At 43.2% G+C, this 11,589-nt stretch overlaps 2 protein-coding genes across 2 annotated transcripts in view; one reads left to right on the top strand and one right to left on the bottom strand.

The window, feature by feature from the left end:
* LOC123093850 (uncharacterized) overlaps positions 1-5,651 on the top strand; it is a gene marked incomplete in the record, with an annotated part of 7,918 nt that extends 2,267 nt beyond the window's left edge. The window contains 8 exon segments of the mRNA XM_044515904.1: positions 636-711; positions 796-839; positions 1,390-1,446; positions 3,902-3,967; positions 4,291-4,357; positions 4,678-4,803; positions 4,972-5,030; positions 5,281-5,651. Coding sequence (XP_044371839.1) covers positions 636-711; positions 796-839; positions 1,390-1,446; positions 3,902-3,967; positions 4,291-4,357; positions 4,678-4,803; positions 4,972-5,030; positions 5,281-5,415 — 630 coding nt within the window.
* A 3,744-nt stretch (positions 5,652-9,395) lies between these two features.
* LOC123089611 (L-gulonolactone oxidase 2-like) lies at positions 9,396-11,327 on the bottom strand. Its single transcript, XM_044511242.1, has 2 exons — positions 10,659-11,327; positions 9,396-10,466 (listed from the first exon to the last, which is right to left on the bottom strand). Exons 1-2 carry the CDS (start codon positions 11,325-11,327, stop codon positions 9,396-9,398), a joined length of 1,740 nt encoding a protein of 579 aa, XP_044367177.1.
* Between the last annotated feature and the right edge of the window lie 262 nt (positions 11,328-11,589).

Raw genomic sequence — 11,589 nt, forward strand, 5'->3', positions numbered from 1 at the left:
GGGGATATATTAGTATAGTCAAATTAGACAAGCTTGACCACATACTAAAATAGGTAGTACACGAGCAGCCCTCTTGAATTATTGGTGCAGAAAGAATGAGATCATCGACAACCACTTTCATTCTGAATTTGAGTTACCTGCTATTACAACAACACAATGAAGTTGCGTCATCAAATGTCATTCAGGTGAGAGAGCTGGCAGGACGAACAAGGAATTTTACAAAACGGTGCTCAGTGAGCTGGGCTCTCCTTCCACCAATATGAATGCCTAGCCTCAAACTTGCCTTACTTTTTTTGGAATTGCTCTTTTTATCTGTTGGATCATTCTTTTGTTTGTAAGAAATTTCTGCATTTTAGTGTAACCTAAATCTGCTCATTCCAGTATTTGTTGATATCAGTAGTGGAATGTTGTCCTTTCCTCTCTCTCTCTTTCTCTCTCTCTCTCATTATTTCAGGTCATTAGATTCATGCATTACAGTTAACTGTTTTTAGTGGTGTCATGGTTATATTGGGAAAAGGTGAAACTTTGCTTTCCTTTGGAAGTTTAGTTACAACAGGAGCGTGCATTCTATATATTAAAAAGTTTAAACACCCACCACTACAATATCTTCATAAGAATCTTTTTTCTACAGTTAGCACAAAGAAGATGCTTCTGGCCTACTACATGAACTCGTTCTTGCCGACTTTATCCTCTGTTTATTTGCTCCGCGAGGTAAGATCTTGCTTGCTCGTCTCTTGTTTGATAAAATATCTGTGAGCTGAACCATTCTGTGCTTCATGTTTCCTTGCCGTGTAGGTTGTTTGTTGGTTCGTGGGACGTCTGTGTCGTTAACCAACAAGGTTGGATCTGTTCTGATTCGCTTGGTTGATTAGTGCTTGATGAACAGCTTATGAATCTATGTGTTTGTGCGGCCAGCTTCCTTGTCTATTTGTTTTTTTTTGGTTCATCTACCATGCTTGTCGTACTATGTATGGTTTTTTTTGCTTCAGATCTCGTCAGGAAAACAACTTTCCTTCTATCTTTACGGTTGTACTGCTGGTTTAGTCCTATGCATACAAGGTCCTCTTCCTGGTTGATTAGGTGCTTGTAGGCCATTGGTTCATGCCCGTGCTTGTATAGTATGGCCTGTTTTCTTACCTTTTGCTAATTCCCAGTAAACTACAAGACTTGCTCAAGTTAGTGCATTAAAAGAAACATATGCAGCAAGTGATAGTTGCTGCTTGCTAATAAAGGAATGATGGCTCCATCAATAGAAAAAAAATATGTAGGTTACAAAATACAGTCAGATATACACCACTTGCTTATTGTTTCTAAACATGCTTGCTTTTTCTTTTATCTTTCATAAACCTCTGATTCCTTTCAGGTTTCCGATTTCCTTTTGTTCTACAGGCGTTGTTATCATTACTTCCTCTCCCCTCGCTGGCTCGTCATCTGCTTGCTATCAAGGTTTGTGCTTCCTGTTTGACCTTTGTCTTCTCATACTGCTGTAGTACTACCAAGGCACGGTTGGTCTTCTATGGTCTTCGAAGCATGACTTTAACTACTGATACATACACAACTAGATGGATTGGACATTTATGAATGTCATCATTGTATTTATCTTACAAAATGCGTGAATCTAACTAATTACAAGTGAAAACATTTCTTGCCATCGAAACGGAATGGTAGTTTCCCCTGCATTGTGATAATTAATTTACATCTGCATTATAGTAAGCTCGAAATCCGATAAAGTGTCATCAGAAATGAGCATGGATTAGTTTATGAATAAGAAAGCTTTCTTACTCCAGTGGAGCTTAGTGTCGCAGCAATATCTCGGTTTTGCTTCTCCGCAAGAACTCTAACTATATGTAATAGTGCTATAACTTTCAGCATCGCATAAAGTACATCAAAAGTTGTCCTCAATCACCACTACTATTCTAATTTTCATTGCAGCTTTGTGAAATAAGTTTTGTCATCTCACTGAATGTTAAAAACAATCACGGTACCTTAAGTAAAAGCATAGAACTGCCAAAGTAGCACAGTCCTTTCAAAGTAAAATTCTCATTCACTGTTTTGATTCAGCAGGATTGATTTTCAGATAATATAGGAGAGTGGATGGTTCTATTCTTCGGTTTTGAATGGCATAACATAAGGAGAGTAGCCTATTGTAAATTTCGCATACTGATCCAGAGTCATCAATCCTTTCGGAGGTGATTCCGTCGCAATCTTGGTTAAGTGTGTTCACTTTGCAGCAATGTCAGCATGGGATCACAATCACTTGATCGAACATATAAATCCAGCTAGAGTACCCGCCATTCCAGCGCCCTTCCCGTCTCAAATTCATCCTGCCCGCTCGATTCGCCTCGCTGGCCCTGGTAAAAGTACTTTTCATCGACCTGGTAAAGATCCAGTTGCTCATTATTTTGTATGCCGCGTAATGGGGCTAGGAGCAACTGATGAGTGGGCCAGGCTTGCGCGCGGGCCAGCCTCGCAGCGACGCGGTCGGGGCGTGCTTCTGTCGATGAAAAGCAGGGCCGGATCGCTCGTGTGCTGCGGCCAATCGATCGTGGGGTTGTCAGGGCGTTTTTTACCGTGTTCGTTTGCACCCAGTGGTGGCGCCTCCGCTTCAACCGCGTCTGGCCCCATCTGTCAGTCTCGTGGGTGCGTGGCAGTTTGGTCGTCCTTGGTCATGTGAGCACCTCCGCTCGGTCCGCTGGGTAAAACAGGGTTTTCGGCCTCTACGTGCTGCTAAGCGGGATTGCTTGGCCTCGTCTCGCTGCAGGTGGTCCCTTTCTATCCTTGGTCCCATGCGTCGGGTGAGTTGTGTTTCTCTTTAGGTTTCCCTAGAAGTTACAGCGCCTGCGAGAGGTGTTTCTGACCGGGTGCGTGGTTTCCTTCTGCTCTGCTCTGCCTATGTGCCTCGCCTCTCTGCCCACTTCCCCTCGCCTGCGCCTCCTTGTCTTCTCTCATCCAGTCGCCATTGTCGCTTGTCGTAGTTGGTCATCGATAACCAGCGGCTTGCTCGTTGCCTGCTTATCCTGTCGTCGGCTTGTTTCGTCATGGCTCCTCGCGCTGCTGCTGTTGCGTTTGGCTAGGGTGAGTTTCTTGTTTTGTTTGGTCAATTCCTTCTGGCCTCATTGTAGATTGATCTGTACTGACTTGTTCTTGTCTGTTCCTTCTCCTTTCTTCTTGTTTGCAGGGCTGCTGCGTCTGCTTTGTTGTCTGCCTGCGCGTTTGCTTGTTCTTTCTTTGTGAGGTGAGGTTTTGCCTGCTCCCCTGCTTCTCATCTGCTCGATGAAATGCGTGACTGGGTTTTTGCCGGTCTGAGATCGTTCCTTTGTTTTCCTAGACATGGATGAGTGTTTGCCATGTTAGATCTGTTGTGCGATGCTTCTAGGAGATGATTTTACATATGTTTCTATGCTTTGGTTGCTGTGGTTCCTACACCTAGGGATTGGCTCTGTTAGTGTAAGTCTGTTTTAGTTGTGCTCTTGCCTTCGTCTCGGTTATGGTTATGCCTAGGTTTGCATGGCCATGGGGTCTGTTGCAGGTGAATTCTATTTGTGTTTGTTCCTCAGCTATCTATGCTTTAATGCTGCTGTGCATCTGGTTTAATTCTCCTGCCTCTTTGACTGGAGCTTGTTGTTGTTCATTAAATTTTTGTCTGCTCTTGTTAGGCATGTGTGTGCTACGGTTGTCATCCTTCTTTGTCTTGTTCCTGTTTGTTTGGTCTAGGGTCTACTCTGGCTGTCTTCATTCATATATTTATTTCTGAAGAACAAAGATATTGCGAAAGACTGCTCGGTAAGAGGCGAACCCATGAGCTTGTACGCCTTTGCTTACGTTCGTTTGCTTTTTCATGTGCTGCAGGTCTTCCTTTGCGATGTCTGGCTGCCTGATCGGCTAATTTTGTCACTCCCAGTTTGCCAAGTTTCTGCTGTGGTTCAGTTCACGTGACGCCTTGCACCCTGCCTTTCTTCTTGCCAAGGTTCCACCTCCTTCCCTGCCTTTTCCTTTGCTGCACAACTTTAAAATTTAGTCTTTATGTTGGTTCTAACCATGTGTGTTACGTGCGTTGTGTCGTCTCGTGTTTTTGTTTACTATTATCTGTTGTTGATTGTTCCTTATGGCTGCCTTTGCTGTTTACTCTCGGGTGTTCTTTTCTGTTCATAATTCTGCCATTACTTTGCATGTCCAGGATGCCTGCTGTAGTGCCTTTTACTATATTAAGACACATGCTTCACTGTTAAACATCCCAACTGAAAACACAGCCAGATAAACCAGCTTAATTATTCTACTACTTCTTTCCAGATGACAGCAGTTAAACAAGAAGAAGCAGACACAACCAGTGATATCAGCGGTAGCCAAATTACCCATGGTAATGCTCAAAAATATACTTATGATTGTTTCTACATTGGAAAGAATGTTTCTTCTTCTTCACTAATGCATGCTATTTGATTGGTCCTTTTTTTATCACTTATGCATGCAAGTTGATCAACTATCTAATAAAGCAAACTTCTTTCGGGGTCCAGTAGGTGTTCTGTTTGCTATTCATTAATGCTTTGATTTACACGATAAATAGCATTTTCTGTTTTCACTAATACACACAAGCTAAATAGCCATCCAATTAAATGAGCTGTGTTTTCAAATTCAATAGGTCTTTTGTTTGTTTATGTTGTCATCTATTTGCTAGCACAGCCGAACCACTGTGTCGCAAGCACAATAAGCCATTCGAGTATATTCATCGCCCACGCAAAGCAGGTTCAATCCAAAAGTTCAAAGGCAAGAAAATCCAACTAAAGCCTGGAAAGTACATTCTCCGTGGTAAGAGCTACATTACTCTTCTCATTGCAACAACTCTGGCAACAACTGCTAAATGATATAACTTTATACAATTTAACATAGATGAGCCTTGCATCCACTACTTACATGAGTTTAGTCGCCACATTGTGGGGGCAACATAGTTAAGCTCTACAACCATAATGTTTGTAGACTGCGAAAGATCATCCGCAGCACCACCAGAGACATTTGCAACAAACGACAAAAGAATGGTAATCCTTTGCAATTGCTCTGTCCTATTTCATACAATAGCATGGTATAAAATGATATACTCCCTCTGTAAACTAATATAAGAGCGTTTAGATCACTACTTTAGTATTCTAAACGCTCTTATATTAGTTTACGGAGGGAGTAGTAACTAATCTTTATTGTTATTTTAGTACTTTAGCATTACCTTTTCTACGGGTTCCCTTTTCCCACACATGGATGCTGACCACGGTGAACTGTCAATCACAACTGTAGACGGGACTACCGCTGTCACAACCGCTTTATCAAGGGTGTTTGACAAAAGAGCCACCATTGGCTGGAGAACTTCTTCCCTCAGGCACACATGAGCAAAGGGCAAGCATATGCTTTCGCCTTCAAATGCACTTCTAAGGGACTGCGCCTGATCGTCTACTCAATATAAGCAAGTTGCAAGAGCCGCTTGTTATATAACTTAATGTTAGTATAAATGCCTACCAAGACTTTGTGTTTATCATCCTTTTAGATCTTATGTAATTCCTTAAGGCCATCCTGCGTGTTTAACTATCGGCTATTTCTTGCTTAGACTGTTGTGTTGTATGCTTTTAAAACAGCAATGATAAAAGAAATATATGCTCACTCTTCCAATACTTGACTTATACTCGGCCTTTGCGCCATTGGCCAACGGGTCATCTAGTAAAACTAAGAGGTGAGTGTATGTCTCCCTTGTTGCGAGATGGACACATTACCTCTAAATGGGTCAGGCCCAACACGCTATGACACCTTTCAACGAGTCTATGCAAAGCCGCGAACGTACGAGCAATTTATGTTTTTCTTCTCACTTCCCCCCTTTTTTGTTAAATTCTGAAATTTTATGAAAAGGTATTAAGACTTCTTTTTACTAGAAATCTCCGATATGTATGAACATTTGTTCTCTTTTCTATCATAATACAGCAGGCAAGACCCCTACTGTATCTCGTTTTTCATTAATAAATGGGTATGTTCAAATGTGTGGTTGTTTTATTACAAAGGAATTCATACTTTATTTAGCCATGCTTGCATCCCATCCTTTAGACTTGGTTTGGCCTTTCTCATCACGAGTTGGAAACTTTCCTTGAAAGCACATTGGTTCAGATTCAGATCTTTGTGGTTAATGATGATAAAATTTCTGCGATTCCATCTGCTCCAGCATCATGTGATTAGTGCTGGATATATTAGCACATTTTTTATTAATCTAATCCACAAGTAAATAATAAACATGGCATCCATAGTATGCAACTCATACCGATACCTAAACATATGAGCACATAAGGAACATAGAACCAAATCAACCATGTAAAATGCATATACGACTAGCACATGAACGAGTAAGTAGGGCATGAACAAGTCATGCCCTCTGCTAGAGTAGGCTAGGGCCGTCGCGGTACCAGCAGCTTCGGCTTTCTCCGCAACCTTCTTGGCAGTGTCTTCTCCAGCAATGGCGTTGGTGTTGGGGGAGTAGTGGAAGAAGAGGATGAGGATGGACACGAACCGGGAGCAGTCGCACCGAGGCGCTCACCAAAAACCTTATCGCCCTTCTCCCTGGTACAGGATCTCGAAGGACGTGGCTCCAGAGGCCTGCTCTCCCGTCCGTCCGTGCATGCGGATGGGATGTGATCGCTGGAGGTAGGTTAGTGAGAGGAACAATGCATGACAACAAGGGTTGTGCGAGGAGGGAGTGAGTGTGTTGGTTGCACTGGCCAGCACATCCAATATATGTGTCATCAGGTAGGGAAGCAAACGGCCTACGGTCCAACGTCTCGGACAGTGTCACATCCGTTAGTGTCTTGTTAATTAATCTAAGATTAATTAAGTGTTCGTGACCGGCAAAATAGAGCACACACATAGGTCTGAGCTCATCTCGGCTCACTCATGACGTGCGGGCGAGGCGAGGCGGGTGGCGGAGGAGGAGCACACGTGTACCACTCCTCTTCTCAAGACCCCAATGGCTAGTGGAAGAGCAACTCTTATAAAGGGGTCTCAACTCTCCTCAACTTTGGAGGTGGTACTAAACTTTCCACCAGTTGTCATACACCTACATGGGCCTTAGAGATTAACCATTAATCATTGTCTTATATGGGCCAATGCCCATCTATAATTTAACATTGAACACCTCTCTGAAGCAACTGAAATTCATTATGTTTCTGCCATTGATCAACATCTGAATAATATCTAGAGTAGATCAGTGTTCCATTCCATCCCAAGATATAGCCAGAAGTTTTCGCTGAAATCACATCTAAAGAACAGTTGCATAAGATCCTCAGTGCAAGCTTCATCACATAGTACACATTCATAACTATGAATATGAAAGCTTTTCCCCCACATAAGTTCTCTAGTGCTTAATCTGTATTGTATGAGAAGCTAGAAGAACAACCTCTGTTTAAGTGAAACAGAGGATTTTCAGACCCAGTGAAAAGGTGCGGTAGCTTTTTAAGGATTGCCAATGAGAGTGTTATAAACCTCCCTATTTGAATATTTGGTATGCTGTCCTCAACATTTCCATATGTCTGGAGTGAGATCCATGTATAGGCTTTTGATTGAAATATGTAGCTCATGATATTGCCGGAGGGGAATAGTAGATATTGGAAGATGAAACATATTATAAAAGTTGTTTTGTGTCTATTCATATTCTTTATCACTGAAATGCCATTCTCCTTGGCATAAGAAGTAGCTAACCAAACATATCAGCAAATTTGTTTTCACATGCCAAGAAAGTTCGCGCATTTTTAGTGAAGTGTTTATGGCATTTGGCAAAATATTCTTAGCGTTCAAGGAAATGTTAAAGACATTCAATAAATTTCCACACCTTTAATTTTTTATATTCTTGATAATAATTATAAATATTCGTGAAATGTAAAAAGGGGGTGCAATGAAAAATGTCGATAACAAATAAAATATGTTCACGATGTATTGTAAAAGACATTAAGTGTGGATTTAACAAGTGTTTAATATACATTTAAAAATGTTTAATGTGTATCTGAAAAATGTTCAATGTGTTTGAAAAAATTTCAACGTGTATTTGAGAAAATGTTATTCAAAAATGAAAAATAAAACCCAAAATAGAAAAATCGGAAAGAACCCGATTAAACCTCTAAAATAATATAGAAAAGGAAAATAAAACACCCGAATGGAACCTTGGCCAAAGCCGCACTAAACCGACATTAATACCTCCACCTCGTCGACTATTTGGCCATGTCCCTAAAAATATTTGCCATAAGTGAGTGTTACATCCGCCTTAAAATAGCGCGAGAGCTATTTTCTCACCTAGTGTGTGACTGTGTACCGTCTTGTAGTAGGCGATCATTAGGATGGGCGGCCCAATATAATGCGTTTAGTGAGTGGTTCTGCACCGGTTTGTGGAATCTTCCATCGGTTTTGGGAATGTTCCATAAGTTTTTCTTTTCTCTTTTCTGTGTTTTTCTTTTTAGTTTTCATTAGTTTCTATTTTGGTTATTTATTTATGTTTTTATATTCATTTCTTATTTCCCTTTTTGTTTCAAATAGATGTCTACTTTTTATACCTTTTTATTTTTCCTATACACGTTAAACATGTGTTTGACGCACATCGAACATTTTTCAAATACATGATGACCATTTTAAAAAATATATGTTTGATCTTTTTTGGAATAATTATAAAAAAAATTCAAATATATTTGAAACACTTTTTCGTACATGTTGAGCATTTTAATTACACACGAGACATTTTTCAGATACAGCTTGACCATTTATTTAAAATACATGATCAACAGTTTTTCATATACACGCTGAACATTTTCTGAATACACATTTTACAAATTTCATATACATACTGAATATTTTTTGATACACATTGAAATTTTTCCAAATATATGATGCATAAATTTTCAAATACATGTTAAACATTTTATAAATATGTTAAAAATTTATTTTGAATGGTGCGTACAAATTGTTTACATTGCATGAACATTTTTTAGATGTGTGGATATTTTTTAGATATGCACCCCTTTCTACATTGATGAATTCTACAAAACAATTGATTGGCCGACGTAAAATTGCGTGCAAGAAAAGCAGATCAGCCTGTCAGTTAGCAAATAATTTTAAGATTTTTCCCCATGCAACCATTCTAATTAACTTGGGGGGTGGAATGCATTGTCAAAGGACAACAGAACAAAGTTACATCAAAATATAAACCGAAATGGAAAACACCAGTGTATCAAACCAATCAACAATCATACCGGTGAAGGAACAATTTCTCATAGGACACTTTTAATTATCGCCATGGGGCACACATAAACCTGACAAGCAAAAGCATAATGTTCACAAAAGTATTCAAAGACATGCAGCAGAAATAATTTCAACGCAACCATCTAAACACATCAGATGGGTTGCAACGAGCAGACCCTCGCCTCCGTGTACACCTTCCCAGGCCGGTAATAGTAGCCCTGCTCCGGTGCACAATGCGAGTCTTCTGAGCAGACGCAAAGTCCCTCAATGGCGCAACCCTTCTCGACAATTATCGGGCTCCCATTAATGCCAAGCACCTGGTCACTCCATTCGCTGGAGAAGATCCCATTGGGGTCGTACCTTCCTTTCACCTCTAGGAACTTGCCGGCCTTGGGGTACTTGGCAATGACACCTTCAAAGGCAAAGTTGCGATTTTTGCCCCAGTGAGGGATGGCGCCATATTTGTGTAGCGCCATCTGTTGGAGCTCGTCGAGCACACCAGAGTATGGGTTGGGCTCACCCTTGGTGTAACTCCGGTAGTAGGTAATATCAAAGTCGACCGAGTCCTCCGGCTTGCCGAGGTAGGCAGAAGATGCCTTGATATAGCGGAGGAGAATACCCAAACCGGCGTCGATTCCGCAGAAGGCCTTCGGGTTTTTGTTACGGAGCTGCTTCATGTCGGCGATGAATGCTGATACCCTAGAGAGCGCGATGCTGTAGGCATTGTTGTAGAAGAAGGTTCCCCGGATGCGGGGATCCCACGGACACGTAGTGAGGAGTGCGTCTTCTGGGCTGTCGAGACACGAACCGGATGCTTGGATGCGGTGTTGGAATCCTACCACCGGGTACCCCATGAACAAGCTGCCGTTGTTTGTAAAGCCGTATGCTGCCTTCTCAAACAGCGATGCAGACGTGGGTGCCTCCTTGCACCGAGCGACGGTGTTGTTCTTCTTCTCAAGAAGCTCGTGCATGACTCTGCCGCTGATGAGGTCGGCCGTCGGACTGGATCGCATGGCTAGATAGTCATTGAGGCCGTTACCCACTGACATGATGGCCATACGATCGTCCTTGCGGTAAATGACATTGCGCTGCTCTGGCAGCCATGCCATATCGCCAAATTCATGGAGGCCACCCCACACGACGGCCTGCTCTGCCATGTCAGAGTCATTGCGTGTCACGAACGTCACCGACCGCTTGAACATCGGCTCCAAGGCCAGTGTAACCTGCACATATCAGTAAAAAAAGATTAGCTTTTTTGGAGAGAAACAACTAATTAGTTAATTAACTTGTGCACAAAGAGAGTAACAATTCTTCCGTTTGGTATTAACAATTCTTGAACACGGCATATGTGGGCAACCTAATAAAACGAAGAGAATATAGTATATGCATGCAAAGGCATTTCTTGAGCCACGTACCTGGGAAACGACGCCCAGGACGCCGAGGGAGACCTTGGCCGCGTCGAGGTCAGGATGGTCGGCGCAGAGCTCCCGTACCACCGCGAACCCTTGGCTCTCCGGCGCCGGCGTGACCATCCTCATCCCGACCACGTACTCGTGCACGGCGCCGCCCTTACCCTTGAGCGAACTGCCGTGCGCGCCCGTGGCCAGCAGGCCTCCGATGGTGAGCCCTGACCAGTACGGCGAGTGCGGCAGCGCCAACCCTGCCTCGGCGGCCGCCTGGATCAGGTCGCGGAGCACCATTCCGCTTTCCACGGTCATCAACCCCTTGGCGACGTCGACGCTTACCACCCGGTTGAGCCGCTCCGTGCTTATGATCGTGCCGTCGCGGCCGCCGGGGCAGGCCAGCTTGGGGAAGCTGTGGGAGTGCTTGGTGGCCACCTTCACCTTGCGCTTGGCCGCCACAGCGGCCGCCACGGCCGCGACTAGCTCCTTCTCGGTGCGCGGGAAGATGGCGTTGGCGGCGCGGCAGACGGTGCGGTCAGGGAAGGAGCCGTACGCGTTGGAGATAGTGCAGTCCGACGTGCCGTGGGCACAAACCACGGGCTCCGGCGGAGGGCTCGAGTCAGCGAGGCCGACAAGCAGGAGCACCATGAGGAGAACCGTAAGCACCCGGCCACCCTCCATTGCTCAGCTCTTGCAAGTCCGTCCTTGCAACTACTAATAACTAGATGATACCCCGCGCGTTGCTGCGGAATACCATAATTTATTTGACGTGTGAATTTTAGCCTGAGTTGACTCGAACGGTAAAAAAACTCCAAGTAACATATCATTTGCTTCAACACAACATCATCAAACAAAACTAACCATTTCTAGGAGGCCATTCCATCATCCGTACATTGCAATGGGAACAAATAAGGTAATATAAGTGGACCAAAAGGGAATAAAA

Source organism: Triticum aestivum, chromosome 4B (assembly GCF_018294505.1).
Source record: "Triticum aestivum cultivar Chinese Spring chromosome 4B, IWGSC CS RefSeq v2.1, whole genome shotgun sequence".
NCBI lineage: Eukaryota > Viridiplantae > Streptophyta > Magnoliopsida > Poales > Poaceae > Triticum > Triticum aestivum.

What these genes read in the sequence shown, in the direction of transcription:
- LOC123089611 (XM_044511242.1), bottom strand. Translation starts at nt 11,327, where the DNA reads ATGGAGGGTGGCCGGGTGCTTACGGTTCTCCTCATGGTGCTCCTGCTT. An exon ending in TCCTGGGCGTCGTTTCCCAG is followed by an intron (nt 10,467 to 10,658) that starts GTACGTGGCTCA and finishes TGATATGTGCAG; the next exon opens with GTTACACTGGCCTTGGAGCC.